Below are 21,086 nucleotides of genomic sequence, written 5' to 3'. Positions count from 1 at the left end.
CCTTCTCCTTCATTACTGTCCCCTGCTTGTGTCACCTTCTCCTTCATTACTGTCCCCAACTTGTGTCACCTTCTCCTTCATTACTGTCCCCAACTTGTGTCACCTTCTCCTTCATTACTGTCCCCAACTTGTGTCATCTTCTTCATTACTGTCCCCAACATGTGTCACCTTCTTTATTACTGTCCCCCACGTGTGTCACCTTCTTCTTCTTCTTCATTACTGCCCCCCACTTGTGTCACCTTCATTACTGTCCCCAACTTGTGTCACCTTCTCCTTCATTACTGTCCCCTGCTTGTGTCACCTTCTCCTTCATTACTGTCCCCAACTTGTGTCACCTTCTTTATTACTGTCCCCAACATGTGTCACCTCCTTCATTACTGTCCCCTGCTTGTGTCACCTTCGCCTTCATTACTGTCCCCAACTTGTGTCACCTTCTTTATTACTGTCCCCAACATGTGTCACCTTCTTTATTACTGTCCCCCACGTGTGTCACCTTCTTCTTCTTCTTCTTCTTCTTCTTCATTACTGCCCCCCACTTGTGTCACCTTCATTACTGTCCCCAACTTGTGTCACCTTCTCCTTCATTACTGTCCCCTGCTTCTGTCACCTTCATTACTGTCCCCAACTTGTGTCACCTTCTTTATTACTGTCCCCAACATGTGTCACCTTCTTTATTACTGTCCCCAACATGTGTCACCTTCTTTATTACTGTCCCCAACGTGTGTCATCTTCTTCTTCTTCTTCATTACTGCCCCCCACTTGTGTCACCTTCATTACTGTCCCCAACTTGTGTCACCTTCTCCTTCATTACTGTCCCCTGCTTGTGTCACCTTCATTACTGTCCCCAACTTGTGTCACCTTCTTTATTACTGTCCCCAACATGTGTCACCTTCTTTATTACTGTCCCCCACGTGTGTCACCTTCTTCTTCTTCATTACTGCCCCCCACTTGTGTCACCTTCATTACTGTCCCCAACTTGTGTCACCTTCTCCTTCATTACTGTCCCCTGCTTGTGTCACCTTCATTACTGTCCCCAACTTGTGTCACCTTCTTTATTACTGTCCCCAACATGTGTCACCTTCTTTATTACTGTCCCCCACGTGTGTCACCTTCTTCTTCTTCATTACTGCCCCCCACTTGTGTCACCTTCATTACTGTCCCCTGCTTGTGTCACCTTCTCCTTCATTACTGTCCCCTGCTTGTGTCACCTTCTCCTTCATTACTGTCCCCAACTTGTGTCATCTTCTTCATTACTGTCCCCAACATGTGTCACCTTCTTCATTACTGTCCCCAACATGTGTCACCTTCTTCATTACTGTCCCCAACATGTGTCACCTTCTTCATTACTGTCCCCCACGTGTGTCACCTTCTTCTTCACTACTGCCCCCCACTTGTGTCACCTTCTTCATTACTGTCCCCAACATATGTCACCTTCTTCATTACTGTCCCCAACATGTGTCACCTTCTTCATTACTGTCCCCAACATGTGTCACCTTCTTCATTACTGTCCCCAACTTGTGTCACCTTCTTCTTCATTACTGCCCCCCACTTGTGTCACCTTCATTACTGTCCCCAACTTGTGTCACCTTCTTCATTACTGTCCCCAACATGTGTCACCTTCTTTATTACTGTCCCCCACGTGTGTCACCTTCTTTATTACTGTCCCCCACGTGTGTCACCTTCTTCTTCTTCTTCATTACTGCCCCCCACTTGTGTCACCTTCATTACTGTCCCCAACTTGTGTCACCTTCTCCTTCATTACTGTCCCCCCCTTGTGTCACCTTCTTCTTTATTACTGTCCCCTCAGTTGTTGTTCCCCTGTATCACCTTAAAATTTCCCACTTGTCAGCTACATGTATTACTGTCCTCCCGACCCCCACTTGTCAGCTTCATGTATTACTGTGACAGTAATACATGAATCTGACAACAAATGGGGGAAAGCAATACATGGGGCTGACAAGTGGGGGACAGCAGTGGCGGCTGGTGCTCAAATTTTTTTTTGGGGGGGGAGGGGGGTGTAAACAAACGTAAAAAAAATCAATTGCAGCCACTGTGCCATCAAACACAGCCAACTGTACCCATCAATTGCTGACACTGTGCTGATCAATTGCCGCCAGTGTGCCCCATAAGATGCTGCAAGTGTGCCGATCAATTGATGCTACTGTGCCCCATCAGATGCTGCCAGTGTGCCCATGAATTGTCGCAAACTGTGCCTCATCAGATGCTGCCAGTGTGCCTATCAATTGCCGCTACTGTGCCCATCAGATCAGATGCTGCCAGTGTGCCCATGAATTGTCGCTACTGTGCCCCCATCAGATGCTGCCAGTGTGCCCATGAATTGTCGCTATTGTGCCCCATCAAATGCCAGTGTGCCCATGAATTGTCGCTACTGTGCCCCCATCAGATGCTGCCAGTGTGCCCATGAATTGTCGCTATTGTGCCCCATCAAATGCCAGTGTGCCCATGAATTGTCGCTACTGTGCCCCATCAAATGCCAGTGTCCCCATAAATTGTCGCTACTGTGCCCCATCAAATGCCAGTGTGCCCATGAATTGTCGCTACTGTGCCCCCATCAGATGCTGCCAGCGTGCCCATGAATTGTCGCTATTGTGCCCCATTAAATGCCAGTGTGCCCATGAATTGTCGCTACTGTGCCTCCATCAGATGCTGCCAGTGTGCCCATGAATTGTCGCTATTGTGCCTCAAATGCCAGTGTGCCCATAAATTGTCGCTACTGTGCCCCCATCAGATGCTGCCAGTGTGCCCATGAATTGTCGCTATTGTGCCCCATCAAATGCCAGTGTGCCCATGAATTGTCGCTATTGTGCCCCATCAAATGCCAGTGTCCCCATAAATTGTCGCTACTGTGCCCCATCAAATGCCAGTGTGCCCATGAATTGTCGCTACTGTGCCCCCATCAGATGCTGCCAGCGTGCCCATGAATTGTCGCTATTGTGCCCCATTAAATGCCAGTGTGCCCATGAATTGTCGCTACTGTGCCCCCATCAGATGCTGCCAGTGTGCCCATGAATTGTCGCTATTGTGCCTCAAATGCCAGTGTGCCCATAAATTGTCGCTACTGTGCCCCCATCAGATGCTGCCAGTGTGCCCATGAATTGTCGCTATTGTGCCCCATCAAATGCCAGTGTGCCCATGAATTGTCGCTATTGTGCCCCCATCAGATGCTGCCAGTGTGCCCATGAATTGTCGCTATTGTGCCTCAAATGCCAGTGTGCCCATGAATTGTCGCTATTGTGCCCCATCAAATGCCAGTGTGCTCATGAATTGTCGCTACTGTGCCCCCATCAGATGCTGCCAGTGTGCCCATGAATTGTCGCTATTGTGCCTCAAATGCCAGTGTGCCCATGAATTGTCGCTACTGTGCCCCATCAAATGCCAGTGTGCCCATAAATTGTCGCTACTGTGCCCCATCAGATGCTGGCAGCCAGTGTCACTGTTAATTGCCCCTATTTGCTCACCTTTTGATATCATATAATGGAGATGGAGTGGTAGTGGTGGAGCAGGGTAGTCTTCAGCCAGCGTCTTCTATTTTGGTTCCAATCTCAGTCAGGAGTCAGGACTTGAGGAGGCAGTGAATAGGGCCGCTCGGGCGGGAGCCGGGAGAAGCCTGTCTGGGCCCTGGTCCTGCTGGAGGAGGTCAGACCGGCAGATGTGCAAGACTGCAAGTGTGACGGAGAGAGATGATCCAGGCAGTGGGCGGGAGTCGGGACTTGCGGCCGGGAGCCGGTCGGACTCGGTCACGGACAGCGGATCGAGTCCAGCAGCTGCAGCAGCTGAGCAACCGAGGCCTGGAGCGGGGGAGGAGGAGGTCTTGGTCGGTGACGGTGAGTGACTCACTGTCTCTGCCAGTGCCTGCCCTAACTATGCTGCTGCTCTCTCTGCTGCAAGAACCGCGGCTGGCCGCTGGAGGAGGAGGAGGTGGGGGTGGAGTCGGAGCGTCAGGGAGAGCGGGACACGGGTGACGTCACTGGTTGCTACACGCCAAGCGGGGCGTCCCTAGCAACCAGTGATTTAGAATGATTGCGGCACTGTGGCAGCAGCGGCAGTGAGTGTGGCACTGTGGCAGACTGGCAGGCAGTTGATTCCGGGACCCTCTATTGTCCCGGTTTGAAGGCTCCCGGGACACGGGACAAAAATGTAAATTGCGGGACGATCCCGGGCAAACCGGGACACGTGGTCACCCTAGTCCCCTGCCTCTATCCCCCTCTGCGGTGCCACCAACAACCCCTGTCTCAATTCCCCACCCTCTGCGGTGCCACCATCCCCCTCTGCAGTGCCACCAACACCCCCTGCCCCCAATCACCCCCTTCCACTAACACCCCCTGCCTCCAATCTCCCCCTGCCTCCATCCCCCTCTGTGGTGCCACCGCAGCCACCATCACCCCCTGCCTCTAATCACCCCCTGCCTCCAATCTCCATGTGCAGTTCCAAGCCGAACCGATCTCTGCTATTTTTACTGGCACATTTACGCAACAACGGACATTTACGAACGGGGGGAAAAAGTGCCCGTTTTTACGAACTGTCCGTAAAAATACTGACGGTTGGCAACACTGGTCATAAATACACCCATTGCCTCTGACTTGGACATGTTAATTTTTAAATTGGACAATGCACCATATTGGTCCAATTTTCTTAGTAGGTTCAGCATAGATATAACAGGTTTAGTAAGGCAGAATAAAATATCATCCGCGTATGAGGATACTTTATGATGTAAATATCCGGTTATTAATCCCTTAATATCCGGATTTTGCCTGACCTTACAAAGAAATGGCTCTAAGGGGATAGCAAAAAGGAGTGGTACCCTTGACGGTGCCGTTAGAGATAGAGAAATGTTCAGATAGAACTCCATTTGCTTTTATTTGTGCCTCCGGCCTTGTGTATATGCTTGATATCCACCCTACCATCCTCTCCCCTACCCCCACATACCATAGGACTGAAAACATAAAGGACCAATTTACCCAATCGAATGCCTTTTCGGCATTTGTTCCCAGCAACACAGTAGATGTTTTAGAATGACCGGCTGAGTGGACTAGATTCAACATTTTAATGGTATTATCACGGGCCTCCCGCGTTGGAATGAAGCCTACCTGGTCTGGGTGTACTAATGTAGTCAAATGTGGTTGTATATGTGTGGCTAGTATTTTTGTAAATAACTTAAGATCTACATTCAATAATGAAATGGGGCGATAGCTGCCACATATTGATGGGTCCCTATCCTCCTTCGGAATAATGGTAATATGTGCTTTCAGGGTTTCTGGAGTAAATCCTGTCCCATTGCATTAAGCTACACCCACCTTTGCCACCGTAATCTTCTGACGTGGTGGAGTTAAAGGGGTTGTAAAGGTTTTTTAAATAAGAAAAATACCATACCTCCACTGTGCAGTTTGTTTTGCACAGAGTGGCCTCGGTCCTCATCTTCTGGGGTCCCTTGGCAGCTGTCTTGGCTCCTCCCCGCAAGAGCTAACCCCCCCTCTGGGAAGCACTCTCCCAAGGGGGTTAGCTTGTGGGCGTGCTCCCGTGTGATAGTGTATCACTCAGCCCAGCCCCCCACCGCGCCGCATCATTGTGTGATTTACAGCAGGGGGAGCCAATGGCTGCGCTGCTATCAATTATCCAATGAAGAGCTGGGGGAAAGCAACGCGGGATCGTGCCCACAGAGATTCGGGGCTTAGGTAAGTAAAATGGGGGCAGAGAGTGCAAGGTGTTTTTTCACCTTAATGCATAGGATGCATTAAAGCGGAGGTTCACCCAAAAGTGAATCTCCGCTTTCAGAACCCCCCCTCCGGTGTCACATTTGGCACCTTTCAGGGGGGAGCAGATATTTGCTCTTCGCGTCACCCCCCCATTGTGTTCTGGGAAACACACGGCTCCCAGAACACAGCAGGGACCAGTGAGGATGGCGCAGCACAACTTGCGCATGCGCAGTAGGGAACCCAGGCAGTGAACCCCACAGCGCTTCACTTCCCAACCCCCTTACGGAGGATGGCAGCGGGGGAAGCCAAGAGCCGAGCGGTAGCTCGGCTTCGACTGTCGACGTCGCAGGCGACCTGGTCAGGTAAGTGTCCATTTTTTAAAAGTCAGCAGCTGCAGTATTTGTAGCTGCTGGCTTTAAAAAAAAAATTCCGGTGAACCTCCACTTTAACCACTTGCTTACTGGGCACATATTCCCCCCTCCTGCCCAGCGACGTGGCTCCCAAACAAAATTGACGTCCTTTTTTCCCCACAAGTAGAGATTTCTTTTGGTGGTATTTGATCACCTCTGCGGTTTTTATTTTTTGCGCTATAAACAAAAAAGAGCGACAATTTTGAAAAAAAAAATACAATATTTTTTACTTGTTGCAATTAATAAATAGCCCAATTTAAAAAAAAAAAAAAAAAAACATATTTTGTTTCTCAGTCTAGGCCGATACGTATTCTTCTACATATTTCTGATAAAAAAAAAAATTGCAATAAGCGACTGGTTGGCGCAAAAGTTATAGCACCTACAAAATAGGGAACAGATTTATTATTATTATTATTATTTTTTTTTACTAATAATGGCGGCGATCTGTGATTTTTATTGGGACTGCGACATTATGGCGGACACATCGGACACTTTTGACATATTTTTGGCACCATTCACATTTATACCGCGATCAGTGCTATAAATATGCACTAATTACTGTATAAATGTGACTGGCATTGAATGGGTTAACACTAGGGGGAGAGGAAGGGGTTAAATGTGTACCCTGAATAGTGTTCTAACTGTGGGGGAAGGGGACTGACTGGGGGAGGTGACCGATCTGTGTCGCTATGTAGAAGGGACACAGATCGGTCTCCTCTCTCCCTGACAGGACGCTGTCTCTGTGTGAGCCGCCAATGAGAGATGATCTCATATGTTTACATTTGAGATCATCTCTCATTGGCCACACAGATCGCATACCAAACGGCCACTCCGATTGGCCGTTCACGGCGATCTGTGATTGGCTGTGTCCAAAGGACACGGCCAGCACAGAATTTCCCCCCTGTGCGCTCGGGAGTGCGCGCGGGGAACGAGTAAAGGGGAGGACGTCAAATGACGTCCTCCTGGATTTTCAGGTCCGCGCTGAAGCCGTCTTTCGGCTATAGCGCAGGCCTCAAGTAGTTAAGGTGAAAAAACACGAAGCTTTACAACCCCTTAATTGAATTGAGTCACAGGATATAATCAAGAGCGCCCAGTCCTGGTGGCTACCAATTGTTAGTGTGAACTAAAAGTTGTTTCTGACAGCTCAGTCTCTGTGCTGGGAGGGCACTCTCAGCATAAAAGCACTAGTTGCCCATTGACACATAAGAGTGGTGTGTGGGTTTAGTTCCACTTAAAAAAAAAAAAAAAAGATTGATATATATACACACACACACACAATAAAATACTGTTGAACGTTCTACATGTCTCGAGCCCCTTGTAAAAGGCAAAGCTCACTTTTATCAGCCTGATCCACTAATCCTAGGAACCCAAGTAAAAACAAATCAGAACACAAGCTTCGCATAAAGTGACTTCCGGGTGTACCAATATGGCGCTCAGAAAGCGCCCATCGTTTCCTAGGAGGCGACGCTCTATCCCGTTTCGTACGTGTCTTGGCGTCATTACCTCGCGCCGCTAGAGGCACATGTCTAATAACCACGTGTAGCTGCTGTAGTTTACGGCGAGCGCAGAGGGACAAGTGAGCGGAAAAGTCTTTACTGCAATGGAGGGGACGTGTAAAGCTACAGCTACTCCTTCGAGGAGAAGTAGAAGAAGGGGAACCCATCAGGAGGAAGACAAAGCAGAAGAACATGGCGGGGCAGAGGTGGAGGGGATAGAAGATGAGAACAAGGTAGAGAAGACGAGGAAGTCTGAGGAGGGAGTGGAGGAGAAGGACAAGGTGGAGAAGATAAGGAAGTCTCAGGAGGGAGTGGAGAAGAAGGACAAGGTGGAGAATGTTGAGCAGATGGAGGAAGAGCTGAATGGGAATCATTGTGAGAAGAAACTGGAAGGGATAGATAACAAGACCTCAGATGACCAGAAGGGGGTTTCCTCTTGCCGCACAATCCTATCTGAGGCAGAGACACCAGTGAAGGTCCAGACCAGACAAAACAAGTTGAAGGTTGCCCCCAAAATTAAAAGAATCGCTAATACTATCCCCCGGGGCAAGCCAAAATCTGGACGTGTGTGGAAGGAAAACAAGAAGAGGTGAGAGCAGTGTCTATTATTGAACCCACACTTAAAACTATTATTTCTCACCCCTCCTACTCCAACCCATCCTCAGAGTTTTCCCCCCTTACCTTTGAAGCCAGATGTAATCCCCCTAAGTGCCCCACCACCATCTAATATCCGGATTTTGCCTGACCTTACAAAGAAATGGCTCTAAGGTGATAGCAAAAAGGAGTGGTGATAAAAGGCACCCTTGACAGGTGCCGATAGAGATGCGGATTGTCACTTTTGCCATGTCGCCTGCCTTCAAATGCAGCTTGTGCTACCAGGTGTGGATTGTCACTTGCCACGTTGCCTGCTCCCAGATGTGAACGGTCACTGCATTGGTGGTAGCACTGGTCCATTGAGCACAGAGGCAGGCCTCCATGCAGCAGTGGGTTCCAAATGAGGGCAGGAGAGCGGTTATGCAGGGCGGGCAGTGAGAGATGTCCCCTTTCTGCTCCCTGCCACACATCTGACCGTGCAGCCTTCGCGGCCTGGCTGCAGAAAGGCCACGGCCTGGGGGTTGTGGACCCCTGCAATAAGTGACATCTGGTGCTCAAGTGACTTCCCCCTCTGTGCACTAAACATAGTGCTCACTTCTGCACCTCCCCTTCTCTGACAGGCTGCACTGATAATTGGGGCACTGATCTGTGCCCTGATTATCAGTGTGGATTTGCTGAATATTTGCTCTCGCTGACATTGCGTGAGGAGAGGACAGTTGATAACCAGCAAACACTGTAGTCAGCTGTGATTGGACACAGCTGGTCACATGGTAAAGAGCCACTGTGATTGGCTCTTTACCCAAATTAGTGATCAGCTGTGTCCGGAGGACACAGCAATCAGATGTCTGCCATTGCATGCCGCAGGGGGCACACAGGCAGTGTGATCATAGGAAGACGTCCTCCCGACAATGTGAGTCTGCGCTGTAGCCATCTTTTGGCTATAGAGGGGGCGGGAGGTGATTAAAGTAATAGAGTTCATCTTTAAATATGCAGCTTTCAGTAAAACACCCAGTGAGCCTGCCATGAAGGCCTATGTCCAGGCTCTTCCTGTTAGTGTGACAGCACTCTTTTTCTGTTGTGCTCCATTGTTATCACCCTGTCACATGCAACCCCGATGGAGGCTGCAAGCGGCAATACTGTCACACATTGCACAAGCATGTTCTAGTGTTGTCACTACCAAGAAGCTAATTCAAAGCAATGATTTGTAGTGGATGCTGGAGTGAGTTTTTACATAGGAAGCTGCTACAGGAGGTCAGAAGTGCTGAGGATGGAAAAAGAAAACAATATTTTATGGAAAAAAACATGGCAATTGTTTATGATGCACAGTGCTTTAACAACCTAAATAAGATTCATTTAGGGTCAGATATACATTAGGGATTTTGGCTGGATGTTATAGCCACAATGTCTCAAGTCTCTGTGGACAACTGCCACCAACTTTATCCATAAGGCCCCTTTCACTCGGGGACCAATCGGATCCACCTGTTAGTCTTTCAGGCGGACCCGATCGGACCATCCATTGCCCTCTATAAAACGCATCGCTTACACCTGCCAACATCGGATGCAGTCTGATGTAAATGGGCAGGGTGGTCCCTTTTACATCCAATCGTCTATAGAGGTAAGTGGACTGTGTCCACTCTGCATAAGCAGAGTGGACATGGACCTTTCATCTGCCTGCTCAGTGGGGATCAGTGGACAGATTCCCTGCTGAGCAGTCCAATCCGCTGGTGGAGTCCGCCTGTGTGAAAGAGCCCTAAGTCTTCTGCAGGCGTTTTAAACGACAGGATTTCCACAACCCATTCACAGAATGTGCTGCATTGTGGGAGAATGCAGTTTTGCAGAGAGGCAGGTGAGCGACTCGGCTTCTGAGGCCGGGTTTACATATGTGCGCCTGCCCTTTCCAGCATGGGGTCTGGTGCGTTTCGGTCCAAATTTTTTCCTGAATTCGCACCTGAACCAGACCCAAAAACGCACAGGACCCTTTTGTAATTCGCCCCGTACATGTGTGAAATGGTTCCATTGAGAGCCGGTCACACTCTTATGTCATGTGAATTGGATGCAATGAAAACTGCATCCAATTCACACATATGTGAACCGCGCCTCAGACTAGCATTAGCGGCTGTTAACTCTCATCTCACATCTAAGTGAATGTGTTTGATGCTGTCTTATAAGTCCTAACCTGAAGCAAATTACATTATTTTTGTCATTTGTTGTAAAGCATTTCTTTGTTATTACCTAGGTTCTCTGAAATGGTAAAAGACCGCCCCCTCCGCACATCCTGGGAGCTGAAAATGAAAGATCGTCAGGAAAAGAAGTTGCTCAAAAGTTTAGCCCAACAGTTAAAAGATGAAAAAAAACAAGCAAAAGAAGTAAGTCCTTCTCTTCTGATTAATACATTTCTTACAAGAAAAATGGGGGTTTTTAGGGGAAAACCATGCACTGAACTTTCTATGCAAACAGACTTTATGAAAGCCTGAGAATAGTCATCTACTGCCTTTCTTTGGGTTGACTTCAGCACTGTGGACAGGGTGTCTGAGTTCTAATACAGGGAAGAGATTATCCGTATTAGATCTGGTGTGTCTGTTATAAAAGGGGTTACTGTGGTGAGGGGGGGTCTGTGTTCTAATACAGTGAAGAAAATGTGCATGTTTAGAGAATTCAAGGGACTTTCGGATTAAAAGACAGCAGTTGTATGTTTTTATCCCGGCATCTCATGATTCTTCCATAGGTAGCTTTTGTTTTTTAATTTTCTTTTTTTACTTTGATATCAGTGGCCCCTCACTTCCATCATTCTCTCCCAGATGAGAAATCACCCAACCTCTTGGGATGCTCCCATAATTTCATCGGGGTCTGGCTATCTCTAAATGGTACTTGCAGATGACGCCGCGCATCATTGAGGATAGCGGGTGCTGCAAGAACCAGGAAGGGACGGCAGCAGAGAAATATCAAGTCTCTTGATATAGTCCCAAAACTGGATAAATAGAAATACAATCCGTTGGCAGGTTAAACGGCTCCCATATATGTATTTGACCTGTGTGTTTAGTGGTTTACCTGAAGTTGAGTTTTTGGGTGGTTGACACTTCTCTTGTTTTTGTGCAGGATAAAAGGATGAGGCGAGAGGAGAATTTGAGACGCCGTCAGGAAAATGAACGCAAAGCAGAAATTGTGCAAGTGGTAAGTCTTTTTGGTGGAAAGCTGCATTTGCATAACACTTTTGTAGCTTACAGGTGCAGAAGATGGCTGAGCAGGACTGAAACAAAAAAAAGTTTTAATCGTTTGACACTTTTTAGCTTCGCACCCAGTTAGAATGAGATAAAGAAAGGGGCAAACACCGAACACTGTACACGCAACAACAAAATAAGTCCTCCAAAGTATAAAGCTTTTTTTCTGTTGCTTTTAATGGCCTGGCTGTTCAAATGTTATATACAAAAAGAAGGTACAGCGCTAATTAATATGTGAAATTTCAAAAATGTGTGAACAAAATGAAAAGATGAATACCAAAAAAATGAATATTCAATATAATGAAGTGATAAAAATGAAAGTGATAATAAAAATATATATAACAGTCCATAAAGTGTCCAATAGTGAAAAAACGAAGTTGATAATCTTCCACCAAAAGAAAACACCAGTGTGGTAAAAATCCAATCTGCTTACCAGATCCACTGACCGTTTGTTACAGCGGTCAGTTGAGCCCAGAGAAATTTATAGTCCTCTCAAGCAGACTAATATCCAGCAGGTGAAAAGGAGGGGAGAATCAAATCGGCAGCTTCAAACTCCAATGAATGAGAAATGAACGCTCATATGATTAGGAAAAAAAAAAGGGAAGAACAAAGATGCTCCATGGTGAAGTACTTTCAGGCTCTGAAGAAAGGGGTGCGCCCCAGAAACGTCAGCCGTTCCGCCACGAAAGGGTACCATTGGATCCTCGGTATCATCAGGTCTTGTTGGCAGGAACCAAGAGACCGGTCTGATTATTTGACAAAGCTGTATTAAAGCTCTATTAAAATGTAGTCGGTAGCACAGAAGAGTTTCCTCCAAAAGTACTCCAGGAGCAGGCAGAGTGCTGTAATGATCTAGATCTTCAACCTGGCAGGCTCCTCCATGCGCACATGGAGGAGCCTGCCAGGTTGAAGATCTAGATCATTACAGCACTCTGCCTGCTCCTGGAGTACTTTTGGAGGAAACTCTTCTGTGCTACCGACTACATTTTAATAGTGTGTCCCAAATTTGTCAGGCATCTTCTGAGAGAGAGGATATCCACCTGCTGCCACAGATCCACACAGCTACTTACCAGAAATTCTCGCCTCAAATGTAGAGAAGTCTAACAACACTTTAGGGACAAATGCCAACTGGATAGATGGTAACCACACTAAATCCAGGATAGCAAAAATGGCATAGCACTCTTTTTTTGGTGTCACAGTGTCACTCTCACAAAAAAGAGAAGAGCAAAGGAGAATACCAATAATGAAGTATGTTCCAATATGATTTAGTAATGGTTAAAGGGTCACTAAAGGAAACATTTTTTTTTTGCTGAAATGACTGTTTACAGGGTATAGAAACATACAAGTTAACGGATTCCTTTTAAAAATAGATTAAATTCAATCATATAATGTGCCTACAGTTTCTCTTTCGTTTTTAAACTGGTTTCATGTTTCTGTGAAGTAAAGAGACCCACAGAACAAAAACAAAAATCCAGGGCAGTGTTTTGTTTTTAAAATTAATCTGATTGGTTCTGTTAAGTTTTAGACACACAGTAATGACAGCTTAGACCATCGTGAAAAGCTCCCAGTACTGTGGTTATAAGGAAACAGGCAACCAGGAAGTGTGGAGATCAGAGCAGTTTTACAGCAACATCAAAGCAAAAACGAGCAATGAGGACGTGAAACCAGTACTGCAGTAAGGTAAAGGAAGCTATTTGGCTAAAAAAAAAAAAAATTCCTTTAGTGATCCTTTAAAGCGGTGGTTCCCCCTTAAAAACAACTTTTTTTTTAATTCCACTGCCCCCCCACATTCCATCACAATTAAGGCTCTTAATATTTTTTCCTGCTGTACATACCTTAGTACAGCATATTCACCCGTGCATCCGGGTTGCCAGTCCCGCGGGAGTGGGCGTTCCTCACAGGCTGTTGATTGACGTTTTGCCCAAAAACGAGCTCTCCCCCGTCGCGTAAGCCGCATCACGATTGGCGAAAGGAGCCGAACGGCAATGCGCATGCGCAGTATAGCGCCGACTCGCCGTTCGGCTCCTTTCGCCAACCGTGACGCGGCTTACGCGACGGGGGGAGAGCTTGTTTTTGGGGAAAACGTCAATCAACAGCATGTGAGGAATGCCCACTCCCGCGGGACTCGCAACCCGGATGCACGGGTGAATATGCTGTACTAAGGTATGTACAGCAGGAAAAAAATATTAAGAGCCTTAATCGTGATGGAATGTGGGGGGGCAGTGGAATAAAAAAAAGTTGTTTTTAAGGGGGAACCACCGCTTTAAGGCATATACTCAAATACAAAGACAAGATAAAAGCATATAACAGATAATCGCCCCCTCAGCTCTACCCTGCGTATTTCATCCAACGTGTCCCTGCAATGTCTTAAAGGATTGGTGTACTCTAATGCTAAAATCTCTACATCCACAATCTAACACTAACCTATCTAACGCTGTAAAGAAGAAATCGGTACACATTTTTTTTAAGCCAATCGGACTCAATCCCATGCTGAGCTGTCAGTTGGCTTCGTTGTGGAGGTGGGTGTAGAGGACACAGCCGACAACGGTTTGGAAATAAATGGGGAGTGATGTCACCCACAGACTTGCCACAGGCCTTCCGTTGGTCTGTGGGTGACATCACTCCCCATTTATTTCCAAACCGTTGTCGGCTGTGTCCTCTGCAGAGCTCCTGCCGCTGGAGACCTGATCGGCTTCAGGAAAGGTATGTATATTGATTTCTTCTTTACAGGGCTATATAGGTTAGGCTTATATCATGGATGTCTGTAGATGTAGCGATTTTTTTTTTTTATTATTTTTTTTTTATTTATTTTTTTGGTTTTTTTTTAGCGTTGGGGTGGACTTATCCTTTTAATTTTCGAAGAGTACAATTTATTCCCCCAGAGTTTATCAGATTGCCAGGCTGTGTCTGTGCCTAACATTGATGGTGTTTGCACGTTGAGGAGGATTCAGGGGGGGTGTCAGTCATGTTTTTGTTGAGTCATTTGGATAGTATTGACAGTCCCATGAATAGATTATATGTGCTGCGATTGCTTTTATTAACCCTCAAACACTTAGAAAAAAATTCTCTGCATCTGGGAAATGTCAATTCATTTTGTTCAGGGTCCTAATTTTGAGATTGAAATGTTTGAGAGCCACAGGTTTCACACTAACAGCTCGTGGTTCCTGATCATCTAATCGCTGTGAGCGATATAATTATGTTAAGGGGTACATTCACCTCTCATAAAATGAGGATGAACTAGCTTGAAAAGCCTCCCTGCCCCCTAGGTCTGCTACACTTGGGTGGTTCCAGGGCCACTTTACCTGCACCACTGCTCACCATTGTTTTTATTATGATGCTACACAGAATTTTCTGAGTTTGTGGCTCATTTAAATGACTGACTGGGTTGTGGTAGCTTGAACTTGGCTAAGGGGAGGAGGGGGCTAGGGGTAGTTTTTGGAGTTCACCTTTGGATTCTGCTAGAAATCTGTTGAGTTTGTAAAATCCTGTACGCACGGACTGTTAAGTTAGCATTGTTCCTAGTTCTCTACAGAAGCCCCCCTCTGGAAATTTAATATAGGGGAAAATGTTCTGTAGTCATAACACATTTTCTGTCCTTGGGTGGCAGTGCTGCTCATCCAAAGATACAGTACAAAGAGTGTTGTCACTCCAGGTCAGAGTGTTATTTGCAGAATCAATAAGTGAAAGAACAAAAAGCCTGAAAGAAAATCTATAATACAGCTACCACATCCAATAACTGGTAAGATGCAATATATTCCGGCCCCTCTGCGTCAACACCCCTCCCCCCGTTGTGTTCTGGGAAACACTCGGCTCCCAGAACACAACGGGGACTAGTGGGAACAGCGCAGCACGACTCGCACATGCTTAGTAGAGAACCGGGCAGTGAAGTCGCAGCGCTTCACTTCCCGTTTCCCTCACCAAGGATGGCGGCGGGGGAAGCCGAACTTCGGCGGGCGACCTGGACAGGTAAGTGTCCATTTTTTAAAAGTCAGCAGCTGCTGTATTTGTAGCTGCTGGCTTTTTTTTTTTTTTTTTTCCAGGTGAACCACCGCTTTAATTGAGTAATTGAAAACGGCACTTGGTTATGTTTTCTTTATAGTACTGGTGTCTTCACAATATGATAAATTATGCTGCCACATTCAGGTGATTGGACACTGGGAAAAAATAGGCAGTCATTCACTGCCCAGGCATGACCCCTTCCAGCTAGGACTAGCTTCAGTGTGTGTTTTTTTTTATTTTTTTTGGCTAGTGTCTTAGGTGATCATTTCTGTGCAGTTTCTGTAAAAATAATGTTTAGCTAGTGTCTCAAGATTTCCATCTGAGAGTAGGGGGTCTGGCTTAATCTGGATCTGTTGGCTATGGCTAGCCACCAAGAGGAATAGATATTGGGCTTTTTATCTTTACACAGAGGTGAGCAGGAAATGTATCTGATAGAGGGTTGACACCGTTTCTTTCACTAGTCACGGGATAGAGTGCTGAACTATTCAGAGAATTTATTCTGACTTTTTGCATCATATTTTATTTAAAATTCTTTTTTTCACTAGTTTGATTTAGATGGTGACTTTTTTTGCTGCGCTACACTGATTTATGCTATTTATTTCCCCCCCCCCCCCGCAAGGACTCAACACCTTCATGCGAGCAAGCTCACATGGTGTTGAGTTATTGCGGGCGCGCTCCCTGATACAGCGGCGGCCATAGCTGCCGAATGTATCCCTCGGCGCCGTGTCATTGGATGTGATTGACCGCAGCGCCAGCCAATGGCTGCTCTGCTTTCAATCCATCCACTGTAGTCAATCAACAGCGAAGAGGATGTCGAGGGCGAGCACGGGACTTTCGAAGGGTCAGGTAAGTATAACAGGGGGGGGGGGGGCGTTATTGTTGATGTTTTTTCACCTTAATGCATAGAATGCATTAAGGTGAGAAAACCTTTACCTTTACAACCCCTTTAACTACTGCTTATTAAAGACAAATGATTTTTCTTCTTTACCATTCAGATACGCAACCCAGCGAAGCTGAAGCGAGCCCGCAAGAAGCAGTTACGAAATATTGAGAAGAGAGACACTCTTATGATGTCCCAGGCTGGAAAGAAGCTGTCACAGAAAAAATCGGCACCTTCAAAGGCTGCAGGAAAAAAGACATCTGCTACCAGCTGAGAGAGACTTCAATGGTCTTTGGACTCCAAATCCTTTAAAAGCCTTAAAATGGTCACATGCTGACTCATCAGGATCGCATATGCAGATAAATCCAAGACCGGTTTGCAGTCTTCACGTCTCTGCATTGGAGAGGAAGAACTCCAAGCGGAATTCCATGTTCTGTGATGTTTTAAAATTATATTCTAGTACCTCGCCTGGCAGATTTTAGTTTATATGTTTTTGCTAAGTGAAGCTGTAAGGAAATATACAATGAATTACACACAACTTGTTTGATGTTTGTCTGCAGCCTTGTTACTGTTCAGCCTGTCCCTGCCCCTTCAGTGACTTGAACCTGTATGTTTTTTTAGCTGCCGACTGATAAATTACTGGCTACAGCATACCAAAAGGTGGGAGGTCTCCTGAAAGTCCAGGATATATGTCCCAGGCTTAATTTACTTATTCATGGCCAACATAAACAGGAGCTTTTATGAAGCATTCTAACACGAATGCTGCAGGGGTTGACTGGCTGATTCTTTTAGTTGCTGGACAAATGTGTATAGCTGAAAACCTTTTTAAGTGATTTCCTTATTTGAAATACAAAAAATATGATTCCCATTGCATTTGTATTATGCCAGGGAACATGGTAAATACAAAATTAAAGCTGAACTCCAGGTACTGCTGTGCAGGGGGTTATGGGCGACTGATGTCAAAAGTCCAATACTTAAAAGGTGCTTTTATATAGCTGCCTACAGCTTTGCTAGTAAGAACCTGTAAGTGGTGAATTTTTCACTTCTGGTTTCTGCTGTCACTTTCCCTGGCCGCTGTGGTCAAGGAAAATGATAATGGAGTGCAAACTGAGCTCTGTCAGCTTTGGTGGCATGCAGGGGAGACATCAGGGCCCAAAAGATCCCTGATGTCTCATTTAAAGTGAACATTTTGGGTACCTAAGTTTCATGGGCATGCAATTTAAAGGTATGACATGTTGGGTATCTATTTATACAATGCCACCTGATCTTTTATATTTTACCAAAAATTGCATTTGTGTGCACTGCAGTTAATGTTAGTGTATTAATCAAAAATTGCACTTGATAAATCTGTTATAGCGTGCCAAAAAATCGTCAGGTTCTCCTGCTTTCATAAAATGCAGGATATACTCATTGGGGGATTTGACTAATCCTCAGGCCTAAAATTATTACTTTATTGTGTGCAAAAATGGCTCTGGCAGTGAAAAGGGGTTGACTCATCTAGTTTAAATCCCAGAATCTGTCCCAGGGTGGATTTGATGTAAATCGTTGATTTAAATCGACTTGATTAAATCAATTTATTTTTTCCCTTTTTTTTTTTTTTTAAGAAGCTTCTCTGGCCAGTTTACTCACCAACGGTCACATTCACTTTAATGGGGACTGCTGGTGATGCGGATATGACACAACAAGTTGAGGGACATTTTAGGCCCGAGGATTAGTCAAATCCCCCAATGAGTATATCCTGCATTTTATGAAAGCAGGAGAACCTGAAGATTTTTTGGCACGTCATAACAGATTTATCAAGTGCAATGCAGCAGGTGAGTGGATGCCCGCTGACAGGCGTTGCCATGATGGATCTGAAATGACAGGTGCTCTTTCAATGTAAAGACTTCTTTCTGGTACTTAGAATCCTTTTAATATTTGCAAACAAAATAAAGGTTTCCTATTTAGAATAATAAGCTGTCGGGTTAGTAAAATGGCAATATCGGAACCGATTCAATTATACTGTTTGTACATAGATTTTCAAAACAATAGGCTAAAGGAATATTCCTGAACTTTTATCTCATGGTCACTGTGATGTGTGAATGCATCAATGTAGTGCATGTTATCTCAGCTTGGATTAATTAATTGAGTTAAGCAAAAATTTAAATATTGCAGAATATACAGCCTCATGCTACATTACTAAGCTCAATTTCATGCTGAATAAACTACATTATTAATGTGTCTTAAATAGAAAACTATCTTTAGCTAGATTTTTACTGCAAAAGCATTTTATTAAAATTAAATTTGATAAAAGTTAATTATTTTTTTTAATCGATGATTTATATCTACCCCATCTGTCCCTACATGAGAAGAAAAGTAACCGCTCAGATGAACCAAGGAACTTTTACTCACTGGATCCAAACCGTGGGTACCGGCAATGCAATTAATGCAAAATTGAAGAGAAGAAGCTGGGACAGCCGCACTCCAAAAACGTTCCTTTTTATTAAAACTGGTCACACAACATCACATGCCACAGCAAACAATCAGGAAAAGGCTAACGTGTTTCGCACTGTGCTTCAGTGCTTATTCATAGCTTGAATAAGCACTGAAGCACAGTGCGAAACGCGTTAGCCTTTTCCTGATTGTTTGCTGTGGCGTGTGATGTTCTGTGACCAGTTTTAATAAAATAATGTTTTTGGAGTGTGGCTGTCCCAGCCTCTTCTCTTCAATTTTCTAATCTGTCCCTACCTTAACTTCCTCAGTTCCCCTGCACAGCAGCACTGTGGAAAGGGGAGGACTAGTAGTCAGAGCCATACATTTACGCTGTACATTCTGTTTAGATCATACATGCAGGAGGGTGATGCCGTTTATTCACTGTTCAATCAGCAGGTAGGGGAAGGAGCAGTGATTATAACAGCCAAATGGTCAGCAGGCATCTTTTGTTGAATTGCTTATGTGGTAAATATTTCCCGTTATTAAAAAATAAAAGTGTACAATTGTGTTACAAATAATAGCAGTTCAACATCACTAACCAAATCAATCACTGGTGTTTGGTATAAATTTTTACATAGCAAATAATTTACTAGTAAAGTAATGGGAAAACCAACAGTCATGAAATGCATGCTGCTGATTCTGTGTAATTAAATCATAAATCTAAAGGGGTGTTCAAAATTATAGTTGTGTGAACTTCAATTAGTGAGGTCATTCAGTCTGTGAAATAACAGGTGTCGCACAAGTGGCCTTTATTTAACCACTTCCTTCCCCACCCATAGTCATATGACGTCCATAGACGGGATCTCCCATCCTGGGCAGGCATCATATGACGTCCTCGGGTGTTTAGGGGGCTCGTGGCAGCTGCGTCGCCGATGCGCGTGCCCGGCGGCTGCGAAGTCCACCAGGCACCCGTGATTGCTTGTGACAGAGCAGAAATGTGGATTTGTGTGTGAACGCACAGATTCACTTCCTGTCAGGGGAGAGGAGACAGATCGTGTGTTCCTAGTATATAGGAACACCTATCAGTCCCTTCCCCCCACAGTTAGAATCACTCTCTAGGTAACACATTTAACTCATTGATCGCCCCAGTTATACAGTAATTAGTGCATATTTATAGCACTGATCACTGTCGGTGGTCCCAAAATCAGGGCTGTGGAGTCGGTAGATAAATGTTCCGACTCCTCAGTTTTATGTGACTCCGACTCCTCTGTATTAATATGCGAATGTATTTTATACATTCCTTGAGGGAAAGAAACGCAGCCTACCACAGGACTACTGGCTGGGAAGCCAACAGTCTACTGTATTGCACAGTTTAAGCAAAAGACAAACACAATGAAAACAATCAAGTGACTGGATAGTAGCAGCAGGCATAAACATCAGGAACAGGATCTTTACCAGTTCAAAAATACAAACCACATTATTTGGTTGTTTTAGAACAAAAACAAAGCTTATCTATAATGAACCAAAAACAAAATCTGCAAAACCTAGAAATGGTTTATATTAATCTTGAAATGTAGTTATAGGCGTAGCAAATGCAAATCAATTCAATGTAGAGTTCTAAGGAAGAGAATTACCTCTGCCAGATCCTCTTTCATAGAGGCTCTTAAGTCAGACTTTATTATTTTTAGGGCTGAAAATAATCTTTCGACACTGACTTAGGTGGGTGGCATTGCAGTAACTATTCTGGCCACATCACTAACGATCTCTGGATAAACAAGGGTGGCTTCTTCAACAGTAAGTTTTGATGAGCGATCATACTTTTCAACTTCTTTTAGTGCTTTATAAAACTCCTGTTGGAATTTTTTTATTTGGACACTTACTGGTTCTCTAACATGCGTTCCCTGTAAAAGCAGAACACAACACTATGGAAAGTATAAGTATTGCAGCTCCTAATTGTGCGTTGCGTGCCATATAGTGAAGCACATGAAAAGCATGCTTCTTCACGGTCACTTAACGTGTTCGTTTTGCGGTTACGTGAGGCACTGCATGCATTGGTCTTTATTCTTACAGTAGAGAAGTCATTAATTATAACTTTTTGTGAATTGGGACATTTAAACTTGCTTTTTTTTTTTTTTAATTCCAATCTAAATTTAGTCGGAGTCGGTGCATTGTTTGCCGACTCCGACTCCAGGTACCCAAAATTTCCCCCGACCTCGACTCCGACTCCACAGCCCTGCCCAAAATAGTGTCATATGTGTCCGCCACAATGTCAATCATGATAAAAATCATAGATCACTGCTATTACTAGTAGTAAAGAATAAAAAATGCCATAAATCCAATAACCTTTTTTGTAGGCGCTATAA

At 45.1% G+C, this 21,086-nt stretch overlaps 1 protein-coding gene across 1 annotated transcript; it reads left to right on the top strand.

Moving 5' to 3' along the window:
• The first annotated feature begins 7,596 nt into the window (after positions 1 to 7,596).
• CCDC86 (coiled-coil domain containing 86) lies at positions 7,597 to 16,858 on the top strand. The gene is made up of 4 exons (XM_040320896.1): positions 7,597 to 8,209; positions 10,451 to 10,580; positions 11,311 to 11,385; positions 16,427 to 16,858. The coding sequence occupies exons 1-4, from the start codon at positions 7,725 to 7,727 to the stop codon at positions 16,583 to 16,585; spliced, it is 849 nt and encodes a 282-aa protein (XP_040176830.1). The 5' UTR covers positions 7,597 to 7,724; the 3' UTR covers positions 16,586 to 16,858.
• Positions 16,859 to 21,086: the final 4,228 nt, after the last annotated feature.

This window comes from Rana temporaria, chromosome 8 (genome assembly GCF_905171775.1).
Source record: "Rana temporaria chromosome 8, aRanTem1.1, whole genome shotgun sequence".
Lineage (NCBI taxonomy): Eukaryota > Metazoa > Chordata > Amphibia > Anura > Ranidae > Rana > Rana temporaria.
This window is presented reverse-complemented; position numbering and strand designations above follow the sequence as displayed.